The sequence below is a fragment of the Athene cunicularia genome (genome assembly GCF_003259725.1).
Source record: "Athene cunicularia isolate RWA chromosome 2 unlocalized genomic scaffold, athCun1 chr2_part1, whole genome shotgun sequence".
Lineage (NCBI taxonomy): Eukaryota > Metazoa > Chordata > Aves > Strigiformes > Strigidae > Athene > Athene cunicularia.
The window spans coordinates 7,211,456-7,234,586 of NW_020799095.1; the positions used below are offsets into that span (position 1 = coordinate 7,211,456).

General features: G+C 43.6%; 1 protein-coding gene across 1 annotated transcript in view; it reads right to left on the reverse strand.

The window, feature by feature from the left end:
- Positions 1 to 23,131, reverse strand: part of SH3BP5 (SH3 domain binding protein 5) — a 52,692-nt gene that overhangs the window by 7,295 nt on the left and 22,266 nt on the right. The window contains exons 3-6 of the mRNA XM_026841544.1: positions 15,596 to 15,760; positions 7,733 to 7,863; positions 3,828 to 3,870; positions 1,653 to 1,872 (exon numbers count right to left, since the gene is read on the reverse strand). Of these exons, the coding sequence (XP_026697345.1) occupies positions 1,653 to 1,872; positions 3,828 to 3,870; positions 7,733 to 7,863; positions 15,596 to 15,619 (418 nt within the window). The 5' untranslated portion in view covers positions 15,620 to 15,760. The remainder of the gene's footprint in view (positions 1 to 1,652; positions 1,873 to 3,827; positions 3,871 to 7,732; positions 7,864 to 15,595; positions 15,761 to 23,131) is intronic.

Consider the following 23,131-nt stretch of genomic DNA (forward strand, 5'->3'; position numbering starts at 1 on the left):
TGAGGAGTGGGAAAGGAAAAAAAAAGAAAAGAAAAGGTGTAAAGTGAAAGAAGATGGATGCATCCTTGAACCTTCGCTGGTTGGACTGACATAAGAATCCAGGCTGGTGATCTCTATTTCTCTCTCTCTCTCTCTCTCTCTCTCTTCTTTTTTCCCTTTTTCTTTATTATCACTAGGTAACACAAGGCATACTATATTGCTTGCCATAAGTCATTACATAATTAGTCAATTATTGTGTATAATTAGTGCATTGTGGGAAATTGAAAAAATATCTGGATGTTAAGACTCATCTCAATGTTGTCCACTCCATAGGGGATTTATCAATCTAAGTCACTTGTCTCCCTCATTTGAGCAGCTGGTGACATGTACCACCCAGGAGCATCTGCTAGGGCCAAAAAACTCTTGCTGATGATGAGCTGTTTTATTCAACTCCAACAGACAGAAATCAAGATGTAAAGAGGCCTTGGCGGAACCCCCCACCATGTTACAATGCACGAGAGCTTAACCTGTCGAGGCTATTTTGGTTATTATGTCTGGCAGGCTGCTAGTCCTGCCCTGTTGTAACCCAGTTCTGTGCTGGCACTAACTGCAACCTGGAGTCCTTCCACATATGTCGGACTGTGCAATGCAAAGAGAGGGATGAGCCCGTCCTTGCCTGCAGCCTCAGCAGCGGCCAAGAGAGCCAGCAAGTCCTTGCTCTGAATTCACTTTCCTGGCTCCTTCTGCTCCTACCTACCATCCCCTTGAATTCCTTCAACACAGGAAAACCCTCACCACAGTTATACCTCAGGCTCCTGGGAGGCATTTGGGTATCCAAAGAGGTAATCCCTGCCTAACTCAGAAAGACTCAACCTTGGGACTTTAGGAAGCCAGAGGATACAAAACCCCACTGGATCAGTGGGCCCAGACACTGTAATTGCTTGCTGTGGCAACTCAGGCCCCAGGGACATAGTACTGAAGGAGGGAGCTCCAGCACACCAGGCAAAAACTTCTGCCACTGTGGAGGATGGAGGCCAGCCCAACGCTGCCTCCCAGTTCCCATGGCACAGCTGGGATGTACCACAGACCTACAGAGCCTCGGCACTGGTACTCACAAGGGCACTCACATTCAGCCTTCAGGTCATGTCATTATGAACTCTTGCAATCCTGACCTAGACTTTTCCCTGTAGAAACGGAGCTGCAATAGAAATTAAACTGGGATTTGTGGGACTGAGCAGCAAAAAAACCCCAACAAAACTACTTTCTGCATCAAGAAGGGAAGAAGATGTCCAGAAGGAAGGAAAAAGTGGGCCACATGCAATGGCCATCTATCCACTTTCATCTGGAGCCAGGACAACACCAACAACAGCATCACTGGCTTAAAAATTAGATGCATGCTGTGAAGTGCATTCATTTTGTTCCTTTCATACAAGACTACAAAACCCAACAGCAATGCTAAGAAAACAGCTGACGCTCTTCAACTCATATTCCTTCCCCTTGAAAACTGGCTACTAAAGAATACAATCAGCTGTAATAAGAAGCATAACAAGCTAGCCAAAGTCCCACAACAGCCAGCAAATTTCAAACTGCAGAATACACAGAGCAACCTTTACCTCAGCATTTCTTACAATGCCCATGGGATACTCCCAGGCACAAGAGCACTCTGTACTCACTGGAGATGGTGTCTGACTCTGATTTATTTGCTGACAGGTCTTCCACAGAGGTATTGCTCCCTTCAGCACCCACGCCACATCCTCGCGGCCCCATGGCAGTGGACCGTCTCCTCTCGTGAATCTCATCTGAGATCATCTCCAGGTTTTTCAGGGCAGTCTTATACTCTCCCTTTGCCAGGGCCAGTTTTGCCTGAAGGTCATCCACCATCTTCTTCAGTTGCTAACAAGAGAGACAGGTATTAGATGTGCTTTCATTATGAACAACACACAGTATGAAGTTCTCATTACATGTCTACCTGACCTGGCTGTGCACCAGCAAGCTAGCATGAACCAGGGTTCATATCGACATGATGGGAGAGTTCATAATTCAAAAGCACTCCTGTACAAGCAGTGGCACTTGTCCAGGAGACAGCATCAAGGCAAACCACGGCAGACAGGGGCTAGGACTGCCTCTGGGGCGTGGTAACACCCCCAACTGAGCACAGAGCAGGGGTCCCTTGGACAGAGCACAGAGCAACTAAGCACAGAGCAGGGTCTCTTGTTAACATGAGTGCAGCTCTCAACAGTATGTCACTGCTTATCCCACAACCACCCCAAAGGACTTGCCGGCAGCCCCTGTCTTCATGGCACAGCATGGCTGCAGGTCATCCCTAAAGGGACTAAGCCTCACTCTGCTCTGGGCACCAAACCTGTCACTTCTTGGTCACTAAACCTGCAAACCAGAAAGCAGCAAACCTCAAACCCTGACAGCTGTAACACTGCAAATCCTGTATCCCCAGACACAAACCCCACTCTAAAGCAAGGGCAAAAGTGTTGTACACCCTATCCCCCAAATGGAAAACACCACTTCAGTATCTATAGCTGTCTCAACTCTGGTTCATATTGTACGCTAAAAGCAATCTGTGATGTCTTTTGTATTAAATTTTACACAGCCGTTCTTCAGGAAGGCACCAAGCAGCTGTCACGGAGAAGCAACAGGCCCCCAAACCGCAGGCTTTCGCCCATGGAGAAAGAGATTTCTCAGAAGGCGGCTATAGCCAGAAGGGACAATCAGGCTGGCACCCAGCCCAGGACAGGTGAGGGCTTGGCTCCATGCAGCGGCCGCTGACCACAATGGCACAGGCAGGCAAGACAGAGGAGCAGAGGGCAGCCCAAGCCTGGACCCTGGCAAGGAAAAGGTGCACACCTGAGTCTCTGTGGCTTATAAAGAGCTGTTGCATCTCAAGCAGCCCAGACAAGGGCTCACAGAGGTAGTGTGGGGCATACCTTGCACCCCAGGCGAGGAATGGGAATCTTCTAGCTAGGCTCCTTCTGACCTAGCACCCCGCTGGAGCCTTCCTGCACCCAACAGTGGCCAACAGAGCAAGGCAATGTACTCCACTCAGACCCTGTGCACGTCCCACACACCTACAGCACCAGCCACTACCCTTCAACTTGGAGCCAGGATCCCAGTTTCTGAGGGCCACATGCAGCAAAAGTCACACAAATAGAAACACAGCGATTCCTGCCTTTGAATTTTTAGTGCAACTTTGCTCTCCCACCCCTGGCAGCTCCAAGGCTAAGGACTGCAATAGCAGGGCTTACCATCCCGTGCACAACTGCCATGCCCACCCTGGGGCCACTGTGCCCTGCAAGGCACATGCTGTGCCCAAGCACTGGCTAGACATCATCTCACCACACAAACTGCAGCAGAGAGATGCCAAAAAAAGCTCTGGCAGCCTATCCAGCCAAACCCAAAATCCCACTTCTGCCAAGCCCAAAATCAGAAATTCACATCTGCGTGATGTTTGGGAACTACAAGCAGGTCACTTGTTCTGTTAATTGACCCAACCAGTGAACAGAAAAGAGCCCCCCAAGCACAGTTAAATAGTCTGATGCATAAAATATAGGAAAACAAACAAATCAACCAACCAACCCTGGAGACTTCAAACTACAAGTAAAGACAGTCAAACTGTATTTGTTCAGTTCTGGCACTAAGCAGCAGGGTTTGAACACTCTTAGTTCACACAAGGAAACAAAGCCTCTCTTAGTCTTTTATCTTTAAAATGTGCTTAGCAAATTGCTCAAGAGGCTTTAAATTGGTTTTGTACAGAAACGAAACACAGTTGTTGGAGCACTTTAGATGTATTTACCCTAAGCAGTAGTGTTTCAGATGGATCTGAATTACATACGTACCTCTAGTTGGACATAGTACTTTGCCTTCAGTTCAAAATAAGGTCTGTGGAAAAACAAAGAACAATTGTTTACAATCACTGGGATTGAATGCAGAGTAGTGGAGTGGGAGTTGCTTTCTTCGTAGCATTAACACAGCTAGTCTGTGTTTTGCTGCAATCCCGGGAGACTACTATCTAGATGATAGAACACCTACATGTTGTCTCAATGTCTCTCTTTTCCCCTCTAATATATCTATTTCTCATGGGTCTTTTGACCTAAATACAAATTGCAAAATTCCAGTTTTTGGAGATGACAGTATAATTCCTTCAGGCCTAGATTCTGCAAGATATTTAAATGTAATGTTCAGCTTCAGGCATAGGCATCCTCCCTGTAACCATCTAATTTCTGAGCTCACAGCACATAAATTCCCCACTGAAGGTGAACCTTAGACTTCCCCATGTGCAGATGGGGGTGTGGAAGGACAGGTCTTAGGTATTTCAGTGAAGGAGAGGGAATGGAGGGAGGTCAGAGCACCACGTGCAAGGGCACAGCATTTCCCACCAATGGTCCACCAGGAGCTTCCCTTCCGCTCTCCAACAGTTTGCTTGGATATGTAGGACAGTGTCACACCCAGTCTGTTTCCCACTGCAGACAACAAAACTTGCTTGTATGGTTGCAGGAGGACAGGGACACAAGAGGTGGAGTACAAAGGCTAGAAACCACATCCCAGCTTCAAAGTTTTGAAGCCCACAAGCCAATATTGCCTGATTTCTACCCTGACAGCAAGCTTCTGAGCTGTAAGTCCTACTGCAGCTACATTTTGGACTGTGCACCAGAACTCAGGAGTATAGAACTATGGCTTTCTGATCCTGTATGCTTTGACAAGTTAAATTCACTACACAGTCACACACAAAACAACGGAGTCACATTTCCCTGTGATTAGATTATTTTGTAGCTTCTATATTTTTAATCAATGCCCCTACTGCCACTAGGAGCACACAGCCAAGCCTTGATGTTTTCAGGTCTCTGACCCACTGAAACTGCACCTCTTCCTTCCCTCTCTGGGACAAAAACTTGCCAAAGTCTACACAGATGGATCTGCCAGGCACAGTAAAACATCGCAGCTGGGAGTCTGTATCCAACAGCTGAAGGACTCTTACAGCTGTACCCCAAAGAGACAGGAGGGCAGAGACACAGACAAAACAGTGTTGTGGGGAAACATGTGCAGGGTGAAACACACTCACCTCAGATGACCTGATTTTCTCCCTTCCTTACCCTGGTGCCAACTGGGAGGGAATAACCAGGCTTGAATCCTAACCTCCCATCAGCTTCCACAAGCCTGGGGGAGAAGTCCCCTTTCTATCAGCAAACAAGCATGTGTGTATTTGTGTGGTGTGAAAAAAATAATATAAATACATATGCATGGATGCGTGTGTGTATAGACGTGTAGGTATACACAAATATACACACACGAGTAGGCACGTTTACAGGTAACAGACAAGCAAGATGCCACCTAAGCCAGGAAAAGGATACCGACAGCCTGACATGTAGAAGCTCAAATGCAAGCACTCTTCCTCACTCATTGCTAACACACAGCCAAGCATCTGATGCCAGGAGAAGGCAATGCACTGGCAGGGGAGGGACTTATCTCCTTGGGTCACTACATTCTCTTACATCCACGACCCCGTAACTATTGAGACCTGGTCCATGACACAGCAGGGCCAGGGAATCATTCACTGATGAAATCAGCATCCTACGTCATCAGTTGTCAAAGTCCAACGCAGTGCATAGCCAGGCAAAGTGCTTTTTAAGTAGATGACAGGAAGAGCAAAAGGCACTTTGCCCGAGTCACTGGAGCAGAAAGTGACTTCCAAAAACCAGCTAACACAAGCAAGTTCATTACCCAGAGGCACTAAGCCAGAAGATCTGGCGACTGTTAAGAACATGCAGCCGTATGCACATTCATAGCTTACAAGCAAGTAAGCACCCAGAAACAAAATTAAAAGCAAAAACCAAAACAAAACAATCCAATAATCATCCACTCATCAACTTTACATCGCAAATCATCTAAATTACTTTCCTCCCGGCTATCCCAGTCTTACTTTCAAATAGTAATGCTTTAAGCATCTCAATCCAGACTGAAGTGAGGAGCAAACGCAAATCATTTTTTGCATGGAAGAGCAACTCATTCAGCATGCCTACTCACGGGTTTATAGAGAGAGGATGGACAACATGGGCCTGAAAGGCCCAGATCTTACAGCCAACACTCCCACACCACCCAGGGACAAAAGTAGAACAGTTTGCCGGGGTTAAATCCCTCCCAAACAGCAGCTAGTAGCCAGTTACACCCTACAATATAAGCAGCCACAAATTCAGCACCCTCATTTCCCCATTTTATGCAGCCACTTGACAGCACTGATGTTGTCAGCTCACTTTGAATTTTCTTTTACATGAAGACTGCAATGCTGAGAGACGACTGACATTTCTAACATCTCTGTCACATGATTTCAAATACATTCACAATAAGCCTGATTGCGCATCTTCCACTTTAATACTAGGTTAGAACTGGTGTTTCTGTACACCCCTTATTAAAAGATCTCCAAGCCACCCTACCTAGGTGGTTTATGCTGCAGTCAGCCCTGCTGCGAGACAAAGGAATATGCTGGGATCCTTTCACGCAAGTGAAAACCAGCTTGTCCTGAGGAGAATGACACAAGAAAACACCCCCATGAGGGTAGTTTCAGCAAGGAAATGAAGACTCAGAAGGCAAATCACATGAGGTGCAGCTGGGGCTTCAGGCTCAGCACCATCATTGTTATAAAAAGGTATGTAGGACCCCACTGACAATTTATAAGGGTCTTTATTTTAAATCTTATTGTCAGGAAGGAACTCCTAGCAGCCAGACCACTTCTCAGATATTGCTATAATCCAGAGGAATCTGTCATTTAGTGATCTGATGATGTTTTTCACAGTCCCTGTGCAGTGCTAGACAAACAGCATGCAGCTCATTCTAGGAAGCCACACTGCTGCACTCTTTCAGCAAACATGCTTGAATCTTCCTTGAGAAGTGCTAATCCTTTCTTGAATTGAGCAACCACCAATCAAAATAGATCTTTAGTTGACCGATTTCACCAAAAAGTCATTTTTAGATGGAGGGATTAAAAGCCAAATACAGCAAGCAGATTGTTTAGACAAGCTACAGTCTGGAAATATAAAGAAAGCAACTGTGAAACATAAAGAGGATTAAGAATTGGTTGTAAACAGGGCCAAAATTTTAAACAGGTTCTGAGCAAAAAGCTGTTTCACTTCTCTGCAACAGAGCAAAACTGCACATCAAATGCAGACACATTTATTAATGACACTTGCTGCTTATCTATGCTCTCTGAAGTGCATTGCCTTCCCCAAGAACAGCTCTTGGACAGCTTTGCTATAGCAGCGTTAGGAAGTAAACAAGTCTGATGTACAGCATGCTACTCAGATGCAGTCTCACACCTTTCAGGTTTCTGTCACTTGCTTTGTTGCTCTCCTAACTAAAAATAAGAACCAAACTGCAAACAGGCCTACGCTGCAAAACATCCACACAGAGCTCTGTAGTTCTGTAGGCAGCATCTATGGGAATCCCTTGAGCCTGTTTCTCAAGTCACATGTCACCAAAGGGTTTGGTGCATTAGAACAAGACTGAGGATATGCCCAGAAAAGGTTTCTTACCCCATTTAGTTCATCTGTCTATCAAGTCAGGTGCTTCAGAAGGCACTTAGAAGGACAAATGCAAGTACTAATACCAGTACCTTTTGTGCTGTGAGGCTGTCACAGGCAGACAGGAGCCCCAGGCAACACGCTTTCACAAGTTTAAAAAAACCCCACAGAATCGGTATCTCCCACAGACAGATTTCACCACTAAACTCATCTCCAAACGTTAAACCTACTTTGATTTATTGATGGCTCTTTTCAGCTTCTTCTCCAGCTGTTTCATCCTTCCCATAGCAGCATTGTATTTGGCTGCAGTCTCCTTGTGAACCAACTCACTTCTTGTTTTGGTCTGTTCCGCCTCCATGACCTTCAAGAGGAAAAATATAGGTTGAGTGGCAAGACACAATGATTCATTTCTTATTATTTTTCATTAACAGCATCTTTATAATATCTCCAGTCAGCTCATGGCAGGAAAGTGAGGGTGTAAAAAAAAAAAATTACTTTCAATGAACCTACTAAAAAGTCTTTCCTGAAAGGAGCAGCAATATGTCAAAGTAGCGAATGCTGTGCTAATTATGACAGAGGCGATGCAGCTTCTTGCATAATAGCTCTTACTGGAAGTTCAGAAGAGCCTCAAATTTTTGGATCATCCATTTTTTAACCCAGTTAGATATACAGGAGCAGAACAGCACTAGGAGAAGTCACCCAGTTACATTTAACAGCGCTGTTTGTGTTCCCTCCTGCTTCTCTCACGGGAGCCTGCCTTCCCCAGCAGAGAGCTGGCAGGCTGTTCAGCCCCCAGCTGCAGTCCCACCACTCTGCAAAGAATTGAAAACCAACCACAGCAGTGGGAGGACCGAAATGCAGTTCAGCCTGAAGCATCAGTCACCAGAAAATGGAGTGTCCAGGGACTGCCAGTTTGCAGAAGGCCAGGAAACGGGCTTTTCTCTTAAAACGGCAGACCAGCCTCAAATCATGGTTTTAACACTGAAAATGCACAACGGCTCAAGCCCTGAGCTGACACCCCTGTCACACAGACAAGGGGAGCTATGCTGGCAACCAGCCCACTATCCAGGCAGGGAGATGTTTCACGCGCAGCAGTCCCAGGCCCAACACGTCAGCTGCCCTCCATGGCCAGTCTGGGCCTTCCCTAGACAGTCAGGCTGCAGCCCTGCACATAAGCTAACGAATTCTATAAGAAATAATTTCTTCAAAGCTCTATAAACAAACGCTCACTGCTGTGCCATTTTGCAGCAATTAGGAGTCTTCAAAAGCAACAGGAAAAGTAAATGTCCCTCTACTAGCTGCTCTGCTGATATCCCATAGCCACGCTTTGCCAGTAATTCTATCCACGGTACTTCTATTGTGCAAATTTGTAATGTCATAACTGTAACTCAAAATCTGTCATCCTTAATGCACTAGCAGTCAAGATCCAGCCAGGAAGATAACTGATTTGTTTAAAGTAAGAAGAGTGGTGTCACCTCTCCATTGGCCTGGCAATGAGAAGAAAGCAGGCAGTTTTCAGGCTCCCTCTCTTGAAGCTATGAAGGTATCCATACAGACAGTGGCAGGACTCGATCTCCAGTACTGAACTTTGAAATGACTCAGCTGTGAAACCAACCACTCCACAACTTCAAGCAAATTTGCTCCAACCGGCTCCAACCACCAGAATGTGCATCTTAGCGCTCCGATCCAGTAAGAGAGAATATTCAAGATATCTTGATTTTAAATAACCTCATCCATAAAGGTCTAATTTCTTGAAAGTGTCCTTGCCCTCAGGCTAAAATGAATAGGGGGAAAGCACAGTCAACTTTGACTAGCTTGGAGTGCTGCTCCTCTCAGAAAAAATGTCATGTTGTCCTTTCTGATGCCTAAATCAAAGTGGGAAACTGCTACATGCCAAAGCTGAACTACCATCATCATCAACTAGAAGCTCTTGCTGCCACAACTGAAGGCCACAGTTTGCTCATCTGCACACACCACTTATTATTAAACAAAGAAGTTGCGACAGAACTTTACACTACAAGAAAGAAAGATTTCCAAAGGCTCTTTAGGTTAGATATAAAACAATATACTCAACTCCAACACTCTTCAACTATTTTATTTATAAATAAGGCATCCACTTTCAAAGAAAGGTCAAAAAATAATCTATCGGATTCTTAACAGGCTCTCACCTGCATCCTGAAAACAAGTTGCAGCCTCTTATCTTGAACTACTGTTCGAAAGCTAGGTTGATGCAATGACTTTCCCCAGCGAAATATGTCAGACAAGGCTGGTTTTAGCGTGGAAGTCTCTTAAATTAGAATGCAGTCTCCAAAGACTGCACAGAAGCTAGTTCGCCTTCTTTATAGCGTGGCAAGGAAACTGCAATTTCAAAATGCTGGGAGCTACAAAATAATGGAGCGGCTGGAATTTGCCAATGCTCAATTAAATGTCAATCCCTCACATCCATTCTTAGGGCAAAATCAACGTCAGCTTTGATATGTGACATGAACCACATGATAAGTACCACCAGCATCAGGGTCATAAAGCAGGTTTGGTATCCAGTACCGTGTTGATTTTGCACATCTTTCATACCAAACAGCACAGAAATGCTGAGCCCTGAAGAACTGGGATTTGAGGATGACAGATCGTACATACCTCAAAATATCTGACAAAATATAGAATTTGCTGCCAGCCATATATACCCATGTTCATTACCCTCTCTAGAAAGGAAAAAAAAAAAGGTTATATACTTCGTCCTTGTGAGAAATCGGTGTTGTAAGGAAAACCATTTCACCCCACTACCTTGTTTTCCTATGGGTGTTCTGTCATCATGTTCACATTATCCTCACAAGTCTGCAAAGAGGCCAGAGACAGCCTGAAGGTACACTGAGGCCAAGAACAATACCTGGAAGACTGTGAGGTATCTCTGTGGAGATCCATCACCTGGCCAAGATGCATTTAAGCTTTTCATTCAGACAAGAAACAAAAAGATCAAACGCCCCCTCTGCAAAAGCCAAATGGCCTTTAAATAGAGAACCTGTTCATCAGGGCAGGTGGATAGAAACAGACTGCAAACCATGCTGCCACCTCTACATCTGGCAGGTTCAGTGTAAAACCAGCTAGGGAAACCCCTCACCTTTTAAAAAGGTCTTAGAGGAACAACCAATAAAGCTTGTGTGGGAAAGAAGTGCTTTTAATAAGACCTAATAATATGGCTGGGGAGAAAGCAATCTTATATGGACTTGTAAACAAGCTTTTGGCCACAGTTACCATATAAGCTGTTTTCTCTAGTAAAAGTCACTGTCGTCTATCACCAGCCTTGCCTTGCTGATGGTCCTAAGCCATCACAGATGCAACAGCATCGCTTAGAAAAAGGCAGAGATAAAAGTGAGGATGACACCTCTTCAAATTAAAAATGCTCAAGACACACCTCTCCTCCTTACGTTGTACCTGCCGTTCGTACCCTTGGGTTGAGCAGGGGACATACTCTCACACAAAAACATCCAGAGTGGGTCAACTTCTAGGATGTCCACACATTCACTAGACATTTCTGTAGCCCACAGCTGTCCTTAATTACTACATCAATGAATTACTACTGTTTCTCTCTCAAAAGTCTTAAACCGATGGCTCTTCTAGGGAAAGAATTAGAAATAAAAGATAAGAGATGATGCAAGCTCAGTGAACCAGAAGGGCAGAATCAACAATCCAAGGGATTACATTTAACCCCTGCATTTTCAGGGTGAAGTGACAGAGAGATTAGGGCACAGAAGGATGTGGATATTTTGTTGTTTCCTTCCCAGACTTTTCTTTCCTCCCGCTCCTTTTCTCCAAGTATTTCTATCTACAAGAAGTATCTCTTCTCTCTACATCATGAAAGCACCCACGCATTTTACACTGACAGATGGTACTTCACGGTGTAATATCAAAGGGAGCTTCACAAGCCAAATTAAACCAAGAGAGAGCATGCCTCCTCCCTCTTCATTCTCCCCTTATCCCTTCCTTTTTAAAATGTCTCATGATCAAGAGCCAAAACATTTCTTCTCCCTGCCAGAATTTATGAACTGAACATATCTCAGGAAAGACTGTAAAAGCAGAACCTTTTTAAGATTGCAGATTGCATCAGCAATTAGAAATTAGCAATTTCTCTTGAAATTCATAAAGGATCTTCCTTTCTGCTCCAGCTTGTCTCAAACTTGAGGTAACACATCTGTCAGCACTCTCCTTTCGTACACATTTATGAATGATTTTCAACAGGAGTACAAATGCAAAGATCTCTCTCCTTCATCCCTCAGCCCTTTTATAGCCCTGCTCTCTGCACCCCAAACCGCAGCATTACAATTCAAGGTACCAGCAGATAGGCAACACACTTCCTCTTCCCAAAAATATTTTCTCCAAATTTTAAAGACAAACTGCAGTTACCGAAACCCTGGTAAGCCAATGGCTAACAGTGAACAGTACTTTTCTTCTCCAGGCAGCTTAGGAGCTTATCAAACCTCTTTACACACAAGCTAGGTGACTACACTTTCATGATAATAAACAGAGAATTCATCTTACAATGAACTTGCCCCTCTGGTCATATAAACTGTTCTCCAGACACCAACTACTTACTGATCAGGCCTCCTTTGACTATAATGGAAGTTTAGGCAAGTAACTGGGTCATACAAAATAATGTTCTAGACACATGAAACTGATGAGCTAAATCCCAGCCTAAGTGTCATTATACTTATCTCAGATCTGTGAAAAAATGGACATCTAGAAAAAAAAAAAAAACAAAAAACAACACAGGAATTTACCCAAAAATAGACATCGAGCAAAGAGTAGAAGTGGGTGAAGCAACTGCCCAACTTGCAGGATAGCACCACAGTCCTGTGCTTCACTGTGGTCAACACAGACACGGGCTCAAGTACAGACATCTACAGAGATGAGCTGCATCTCTGCAGTACAGGCAGGCAGGCATCCAGCTCCTATTTAGGCACCCAGCTTCCTTTGGAAACACAGCTCAAACTGCAAGGTGAAAAAATTGCTGAGTGACAGCCTGTACTCCCTGTACCTATTCATGCTGGTCCTGTCTGCACCACGAATAAAGAAATCTTCCACATGTTATGCTTCCAGCCCACCCAGGATAAGCAAAATTTCAGTAACTCTCCCATTTCTCACCAGTTTAATTATATCATTTTCTATATCACTGGCTACAACAGCCTTGTTTACAGTAACCGGTCAGACTGTCACATTAAAAATAGCGTTAATAGCTTTTCAGTTTATGAAGAAAACAACAATCAATTACAACATGCAACCTTTATCTCCATTTCCTTCCAGCGAGGGTCTGCAAAGAGCATTTCCTGTTTGGTACTCTGGGACCCAAGTCTTTGTCCACAGCCATTGGGTCAAGTGCAAAAGTAACCTGGCAGTATTTCCATACATGCCTGTATAAAAAATAAGCATCTCGTTTGTTCTCTTGACTACCCTTTTCCTTTATGCTCTCTGTTTGTATTGTTTGTCAGATACCAAGCTCCTACAGGGCTTGGGGTTTGTTCCAAATTCCAGATTAATTCAACAGAGCCTGCTACCTCTGCCTAAGAATAGCAAATAAAACCTCTATTCTTGCCTGACATTTCTGTCAATAAAGAAACAAATTAATTAGCAGCCCACCTCTAACATTTGGCACAGAGGTGCTTTTCTGCACTTGATTCATTGCCATACAAGGCCCAGTGCAAGATTAATCTCTGCCCAATGCAACTGTCGTTATAAATGTAGGCAAAAAAAGCTAGCAAATGCAAACAACTAGAGTACAAAAACTATCTCCAAGAGTGATTTTATACATGGAAGTAGAGAAATTCTATTGCTTAACTCTCAGACTTCGCCCTCAGAAAGTTTTTTTCCATTAGTAATTTCTAATGTAATTAATAGTTAACAGTCTCTGTTAACAGGGACACTGTGGTAGTCAAGGAGGACTTCTGTTCCAGTAGATCTCATCCCCCAAGCTGTTTTCATTCATACATTGGTAGGGAATTATGATGTTTTCTGCTCCTTGAGACCCCAGTTACTCTGTTTACTTCACTGAACTCCAAGCACTTCACTAATTTCATGCACTGAAACCAAGGAAGTATTCACTCTCCTTCTGAAGAAGTTATAAAACTCAGTCAAGCACTCCAAACAAACTAATGCTAGGTCTGTTCAATCAGGACTTCTAACAGCATTTTCACTATTCTTTGCTCTGGTCCTAGCCTAAAGACCTCCAGTCTGGCCAATGAAAATCATGAGACAAACTTCCAAAAATCTTCAGTACCCTGGAAAGGGGCAGATTGGTGCTGAGCACAGAGTTTACCCAGACTATTTTAAGCACCAGGAAGAGCTGGGTAACACACTTTCCATTCAGGGAGCCATCAGCTGCTCTATACAATCCAGTCTGTGCCTAGGAGATTTTATAAGTGCAGCAAATAAATCGAAGGTTCCTATTTGCTGTTCAGCTGTAACCATCAGAGACATTATAGTTTGAATCAGTTCCCTGACAAGCAGATATTCCACATTCAGTGATGTTATACATCAACGCCACCAGCACGACTCCACCAAGCACTGTCAGCAGCCATCTTCTGCTCTAAATCACTGGGTTTGCCCATCTGAGGTGTACTCCTCTCACAGACGGTCAGGGAAGGATTAAGGGTTGTAGAAGGATACAGGGATCCCCTTGAAATATCCAAGGAAAAGAGGAATCCATTTGAACTCTTAAAATTGCTAGCATTTCTTCTCACCTACACCAACACAAATTTTCACAATGCCTGCCAGAGGCAAGTGGCTGATACGTGGTTGCTGTCACTCTCCACCAGATCTCAGCAGTTTAGCAGTCAGGAGCTCTAAGTGACTCCCTAGATGCTTGAGTCTTCTCATCTATCTGTTCTGAGAATCAAAAATTGTGTATGCATTTCTGGACTTTGCTCATATTGAACAGGGATAACAACAACTAGGGAAAATGACAGCTGCTGGTGTCCTGGTGCACATGAATTGCAAAGGTGGGACTCTCTTCAGAAAAATGCCTAGGCTACTAGAGGTGAAAATACCTAATGATAACGGGGACAACACCACAAACAATACCCTGGAGTTTGTTTTCTCTTCTTTAATATATACCAGGTTTTCCATCTCTCCCCTACACACAGCCAACACCCTTTTTGTTCCCTGTTTCTTCATCAGACAGCTGTTTTTTACAATTCACTCAGAAATAGAGGCTTTCTTGTAACTGAGGAGCTTCTGCAGCAGAATAAAGCTACAGCATGGAGGACTGCAAGACAATACAAATATTATATTGCATGCTAGCATATTTGGAATAGCAAGTTCAGCTTCACTGGCATATTAAGGGAACTCAGAACAAAGGTTTTTAACTTCAGTTTTTGATTCTTTCACGTTAAAAAAAAGATCTTTTCTGCCTTTTTTTTTTTAATAGACAGGAAAAAAAGAGACACAGCAAATGACAGGAAAATTCTTTTTGACAGTTTCTAAAATTATTACCTCCTTTCATTGTTAGATGGTGCATCCCTTTTGTAGACTTAAAAAGACTTTACAAAGGAGTTAAGACCTTGTCTGAATTTGAAAGTTAATTCAAGATAGAGCAGTATGCCAGCTTAAAATGCAACACACATTTTTGAGTAATTCTACTTCCAAACACATGTTTCCGAAGCAAAGTGCCGTGTTCAACTTACTTTTAAGTATAACCTGTTCTTAGTACTTAGAATTGGTACATGTCCCTGTTTTTTCAGAGTAAGAGTTTCCACAACACATGTATTCAGCAACAGCCATCCCTATGCAATTATTCTGGCATAACTCCAAATGCAGATATGCCTTAAGACATTGTTTATCCTATTATATAGATGTTTTGTGTTTTTTTTCTTTAGAGAGCTACTTCAGTAGCTACACTGGCACAGACAGACAGAGAGCTACAGTTGTCCCAGTAATGGCTCAAATCATTTAACCTTAACTGTCACAATTTTTGGTGGCTTCTTTTCATTATACACGTCATGTATCTGGACTGATACAAAAATATGGCCTTTCAAAAACTAAGTGTCATACACCACAGGAGAACACAAAGTATGGAAGAGGCAGATGCTGGAGCAAGTTTGTATTACCCTCTGAGTAGCATGGTTGAGCATCTCTTGCCAGGCAGAGTCAAACTGACGTTTGTCATCTTCCAGTAGCCTCTGCTCCGCAAGGGAAATGGTCTCTTTTGCAGCACGCAGCACTTCAGTGGCCCTCTGAAAATCCTGAGTCGCCCTCTGAGCTTCCAGCTGTGCCTAAAAAAAGGAGAAGTTGGGATCAGAGACAAAGGAACACTCACACTCTCGTTTAGAAGATCTACCACACTAATCCCAGGACTTTAAAAACACACACCAGCCTCACTGTTTCCCAACCTTTTACTTGGAAGTGACACGTTTCCTCACTGGAGTTAAGTACTGCTAAGACTGTAGTTCCCACCCAAACAGGTAATTTGCAAAGAACTGTCTCACAGTGTTGGTAGTCAAAAAAAGCACAGCTGATGGCCTACAAATAAGCACCTGACCCAGAGATAAATATCTTATACGGGTTTAATCACTGAGAAACAAAACAAAAGAAAACGCAATAGCAAACTTCTAGCATGTCAAGAATACATTGAGAACGGCACTCCCTGAGTTTAGTCAGGGTGGATTTTTATCTGGTGCACCATTAATCACACTGAGGAAACGTTTTGGAAATATTACATTGCTATAAAACATAAACAAGTTTTCTGAGAAGGTGGCTGCTAACTCTTTGGGTCTTCTACTTTACTATCACTGGGACACAACTGGTGCAGCAAGTCCCCAGGACACAGACACAAAGGTACCCAAGGGCATTTACAATGCATGTACAACACAAATAAAGGCCCTGCTATGTGCTTTGGAGACTGCTGCTTCTTTTCAGGAAAATAACACAAAGTTTAAGCTTGAAGGAGGCACTTTCAAGTGTCTGCATGGAAGCAGAGAACAGGGTCTTCTCGTGAACGATATGGTTCTTGCTGCGAGAGCAAAGACTCCTCCAAAACAACATACAACCTTCCCAAAGCAAGCACATCTTAGAAGCCATCTAATCAGTAAACTGTGATCTCTCATTCTGGACCAAAAAAAGTTCTCCAAGACACTGCATTTACAGACCTTCAGCCCTCCTGAAGGTTTTAACAAGGTCCTCATGATATCCAAATCCCACTCTGAACAGTCCTCACGTAAAACGCTCACGTCCCATCTTGCACCACCTCCATTTTTCACAGCTGAGCATCAGTTCTCCAGGTTCCCTAACACAGCAGCAAGCCCTTGCCTATTCAGCCCAAACAGAGAGAGCAGCCAATAAAGCAGAAATAATTAAAATCATGCTGCAGGTTTCAGTAGTACCATGGTGACAAAAGTCATCACAGAGTTCAGCAGTCTGCAGTGGTTCACTTTAGTACCTGTGAAAAGTCTTCAATGTTCAAAAGAAGTGACTCTGCAATGAACAGACAAAGAATATCCATAAGCAAGTTACTGGTGTTGGCTCAGTTTTGGTTGGTTTGTTTGCTGTTCTTTTAAGAAGACAGAGGTATCCTCTTGTTTTATGTTTATCACGGAATGACTAGCAATTTTAACATTCAGATTTTCAAATATGCAGGTTTCCCATTGTTTTCTCTCATCAGAAATATTTAATTTCCGAAGCTTTTGTGTTCATTTGCTGTCTCTTAACTATAGCAGGACTTTACTGCCCCAGAGCCCTTGTGAGGTTGATGAACAAATACCTTGTTGAGCTCAAAAGTAAAATCTTTACCTGAACTTTTCTACATTACATATTTTATAAACTTCTATATAAAGTAGTATTTTTGAGTTGTTTCACACTGAAACAGCACCCTTCAAATGTAAGCTTCACATTCAATTAATTGAACTGTGTGGACAGTTTTTGTTTACACTTCAATGATTTTTGTAAAAATAAACTGGAATTACCCAGTTTATATGTATGGGAAATGTCTTTGACCAGACATGACTGACAGAAAAGAATAATGAGAAAAAATTTACATGTTATGATATCCAGAGAAGGAGTCTGAGGCTGAAACAGGGGAAAGGACTCTGACATACAGAATACTAAATTGAGGAAGATTAAATCTTATGAATAAAGGAAGAGGTTTTAGTGTGAAGAAATGGTGGTCACTTGGGAAGTGGCTAAAAATCCCTGATATAAGATGGGAACTAAGTAGGACAATGGTAGATTTCTCCATCAAACAGCTGGCTACACCTTTTCAACACCAGCTGCATCAAATACCTTCACACTTAAGACACCACAGCTATTTGTAAAGATAATTGAAGAAACCCTCCTCTCCCTGCCCTGTGGCAGGGGAGATGGACTCCTAATTTAAACACAAATTTCAAAAGGAAATAAAGCACACCAAGTTTCCTTCAATGTCCTGAAATAGCAGCAAGCTTTTCTTACTTCCTTCTCACTACAACACAGAGGTATTTCACCCCAGTGTTCATGGAAAAACAGGAGTTATGTGTCAGAGGTCCTTCAGCTCCAAGCTGGGGAGGGAAATCAAACTCATCACAATCAGTGCAGTGATTTCCTTCCGACCAAGATCCTTGATGCACTTCCTTCTGAAGTGGCTGCTGGTGTTTTCCATAGAAGAGAAATTAATCTAACCATGCCCTTTGCTGCTTTGCATTTTTGCTTTGCTTTCCATAGAAGAGAAATTAATCTAACCATGCTTTGCTGCACCACATCACTCTGTCTAAAGCCTTTGTGAAGAGTCAGGGCACTAAAATGTTAATTTCCAGGCAGGGCTGCACAATGCAAAGCAGCACAGATCTTTGGGCCAATATTAGTGGATAAACATAATTCTGGTATAAATTCATGGTTAATATGGTCTCTTAGAAAGTTTAAGAAAAAAATCCCACACATTATTTCTCCTCACGACCCCTGTCACCAGCTGCCTTAACAACATTTTATAAATTCAGAATAAGCCTGACTAAATAATTTAGACACTAACCTAAACCATGGTAACCACCAAGCACAGGAAGTCCATCTGAGGATCTTTAAACAAGGCTCACCCAAAGCTTCCAACAAAGGATACAACAACAAGCCTGAATCTTAGTTCCCAAACTATCCTCTGCTGAATTCACAACTTTTTTCTTCCACTAAGTTTGAGCTATGCTATTAAAGGGATCAAATGCAAATAAAGGCCAACAGTTTTCCATAAAAATAGTTTGAGATGAAATTTTTAAAAGTGAAATCGAATGCAAGACTCCAGTAAGAGCCTGCACCAAGTACTGCAGAACAGTGCTGTGGATGTTGGGAAGAGGAGCAGGGCTGATTTTCATGGAAGACCCTCCAAGAGGGAACCAGGTCCCAGTAACTTCCAGGCAGTAAGGCTGTCAAAGCCTAGCCCCAGCAAAGGCTTCAGCTCCACGGCTGCCCCACTGCAGGAGCGGGCCTGCCTGCACAAGAAACAACTCAGAAACACAGGAAAATGGCGTGGTGACCCATTCCTAGCACAGGCAGAACCGCACCAGCAAGTAACTGCTTTCGAAACTCTAGTAAAACCAGATCCCAGGGGCAATGTGAGCACAGGAGAAGTACAGATTTCTCACTGTAACTGCATCAGCACTTGAAAGTTTCTGTTGGCACAGATACCCTGGTCAGGGATCAACACAACTAAGCCAACAAAATGTCTGCAGAACATTAGAAGCAGAGTTACTAAATCCCCATGGAAAACAACATTTAGTGGTAGCTTGCAGTACTAGTAGCTCTTCTGATGAAGCCTCTAAAGCATAACTGGCTGCACAGCAGGAAAATGTTATGATAAGAAAACCAGAAGCTAAGTTTACAATTCAGCTAAAATTCTGCTCGCACCTGGACCTGTAAGACACTGAGAGCTGAAGCTGCTACCAAGCAAGCCCATAACTCTGGCCATGTTCAATTTCCTGCCCCACAACCGCGTGGACAAATGGAAAACTGAAACAAAACTGTAAATACTCTCTCCCAGCTGCATTTATTGAATGCTACTCTGCAACAGCAGTTTGGAAACACTGTTTTGGAACACAAAATGGGGTTTGGTTTAAGCAAAAGAGTTAGTCCAAATAGCAATTTAGCTTCAACAGCTATCTGAAGTCAGTCTACAGTCTTTTATTTTAAGCAACTTACTGAAAGCCTGGGAAAGAAAAAAAGACAAATGCTTAGGTAAAGAATGACACATTTGTCATTACAGAAACATCAACAGGTTTGTGGTTTTGCCAATGTGAAAGAGGATACTCAAACACTTTTTAGTTAGTTTAGTTACTCAATAATTAGCCTTCATTTAAAACTCCCTGCAGCATGTACGAGGTGTTCTGCACCATCACTGACAGATTGCTCTCATGCTCTCAGTCTCAAGCCTTCAGGTCATTCAGTTTGATGGAACAGAGAGTAGCCCTGTTCTTTACGTACTTTTAAAACCATAGAGAAAAACAGAAGCTCACGTCTCCATCCAAGCTCCTGACACTGCGTATGGATTTCTTCATTTTAGACAGTGGCTGTTTCTCTCAAGAGACCAGAATTCAAAATTCAAATGAATGGCTGAAAACTAGGTTATTTTGCTTTTAATCACAAAATTATGTTGGAGTTGAGAGAGGTTTAGCTCTGGGGTAGCATTAGGAAAAGTGTACTAGAGATGAGGACAAAAATCTCCAAGGGAGGCTGGGGACAAATGGGATGTCAACTTTCTGCCTGTCACCCATATTGCTGGAGCTAGATGGAGTCTACCCAACATTAAAGTGAGCATCTCTTTCAAAAAAGTCAGAAGAAGCTATGCCAGTAAAATCCTTTATTAAAAACAAAACGAGAAAGTGTTGAGACCTTGGGATCTGGAGAACCTGTGCCCAACTAGTTGCCAGTGAGGAGGAGCTCATTGTTCTTATTCACTGGTACTTTCTGCCAGGAAACTCAACCGAACATCCTCTCCGCTGCAGACCCTTCCCCTATTAGCATAGCATGTAAAATAGGACGCCATGAGAAATGCAATTAAGCAGCCACAGGGATCTCAGCTAAGGAGAATCCCACCATCACAGCAGTCTCTGTCACACGCCATACACACAGAGCACCAACTCTTTCTACCGCTGCATTCATCCCTCCTCTGCAACTCAGTACTCTGCAAGCACCCTGCCACGAACAAGTCTCCCACAACAGTAAAACCCTTCCCTACAACAAGCAGCAGCACGCCCAAGAGTCCTGCTCTGCCCACTCAGGTCCCTCCTCTCTACCTCTCCCTGTGGCTGAGAGCTTCCTCTTTGCCACTATCCATCCACCCTGTGCTCCTCTGCACAGGTGACCTCCTCACCAGGCTCATCCACTGCTGACCTCCCTGGAGCCAATACGCACAGCCCCGAACTTCCCAGCCTGCTCCCAAAGACCCAGAGGTGACACACAGTAGCAGTGCTCACAGAAGCAAATGGAGCTATGCGATATAAAATATGTCAACTTTTAAAATAAAGAATGATGTAAAGTTAAAGGGATACTGACAAGGTTCATAATTGCAAGCTATTCGTGTATTGCTCAAAGGAGCTCAGGTCTGAAAAATCCCGGGGGGGGAGGATAAAAGCTTCACCCTCATGGGCAATCCTCTTGTTAGCCTACACAGGGCCTTTCACAGAAGGGAATCACGCACGACAGCTGGATTAAGTTGTGAGCTAAAGATAGTGATGAAAACAAAAAAGCTAGGCCACAGCAAGATAATAGAAGAAAACAAAACCAAGCACTTTTTAAAATGCAGTCATTCTTCTGGAATTGGCAGCAGCATACAGACAGATTTTCAGGCTAGCACAGACACATCTGCTTGTCCACTTTCAAATCAAAAACCCCTGTACTTTTTAATTAGTCCATACAATTTTCTGTTTAGTCCATGTAGCTTTTATTGCCCCAATCCCCCTTTGTAGCCAGAGACCTTGCCCAGCTGACCTAATAGAGAATTTTTCCCGCCCTACCTACCCTTGAATCTTCTGCCTTAACATCAACAAAAACATATACTTCTCTTCCTTGTTTCATCTTATCTCCAATTTTTGTTTTTGACTACCTAGTTATAGTGATATTTGCACAATATCACTGATGCCGAAACACGGTGCAACACAGCTATAGCATTCCTCCAAGGTTAGCTGACATCTAATATACCACGGTAGGCACTGCTCAGCCTCTGACCCATGAGCACATGTGCACACAGCTAACAGCCAAGCCAGACTGCCAGAAATAGATGCAGAGGGTACTTTTTCTGGGGCTACAGAATTTCTCTCCTCAGCCAGCCCCCACTCACCAGATGACCAGCTCACAATTGTTGAAAAATTCATGAAAAGGTCATTGCTAACACAACCAGCAAATTTCCCATTAGAAATGGCAGTCAAAGATCAGTTAATTTTCAAGTATTTACAAAATTGGCTTCTCATTTATCCAGGTGAACCTATCTCATCCTGCTCTGCCAAGGCCTTGACACCCACTTTACTTCAGCATCTCTGCATTATTGCCAGTAGAAGGCATGAACAATCCCTGTTTGTCAAAATCACTGTAAGATGGAGCGTGAAGGGAACACACAGCTGCTGCTCAGAACAAGGCATCAGCACACCACGTGCTGGCCCAAGGCCTTTGCTCTAAAAGAGGCTTGTTTGTTACTGTGAAACCAATGTCTCTCCCACTCATTAATCTTTAAAACAATAGTTGAATTGCTACCAGCAAACACGTACTTGCTTACTACCAAACAGATAATGATTAACTGTGTTCCAGGCACACTCCTCAGAAGGAAGCAAGTTTCAGATGTTTTCATTCAGGCCCCCTCTCATTCTTTTAACAACATCCCACGGTTAATTTGCCGTGCAAAGTACAACAGGGAACATGTTTTAAAACAGGAACTTCCCTCCATCAGTCGCCCACCAGAGTTGCCGTAGCACTGTCTGTCTTCAGGGATCCAATCACAGTGACCGCACTGCAGCATCCTGCACAAGCTTCTGGCAGAGATGAGGACAACAGGATCACCACCCATTGACCACGGCATACGTGTCTTGCCCACCACTCCAGTGGACTCAATAATTCAGAAGCCTAGAAGGTAAAAGCAGTTAAGTGCTCGCTGCAGCATTCACAGTAACTAGCCAATGAGCACTGCTATTTTTGGCTGCAGTTTTCCTCAAACTGTTTCAATACAGCTGGCAGCCAGTAACAAGAGGAGCATCCCAGATGTCAACACAAGGGTCCGTAATGCTCAATATCCTAATAACAATCATGATACTGGCACAGCTGCATCCCCAGCAAATCTGCAGATGATACTAAGGTAGAGGAGGTGGTTGAAAAGGCAAATGGCAGAACCTCAACCCAGATTGAGCTTGTGAAACTCCACTGGGCCAGGAGAAACCCCACAAGGTTCAACAAGAAGTGTGGAGTCCTGCACCTGGTGTGGAATAATCCCATGACCAGCACAGATGGGAAGATCAGCTTTGCCAAAAAGGACCTGTGCATTATAACGGGCACCAGGCTGAAAAAGATTAAAAGGTGCACTTAACTGCAAGTGAGGCAAACCATGTCCTAGGCTACATTAAGAGGGCCACAGCTGGCCAATCATGAGAAGTTATCTTTCCTCCCGACTTAGTGCTGGTGAGGTTGCACACTGAATACTACATCCAGCC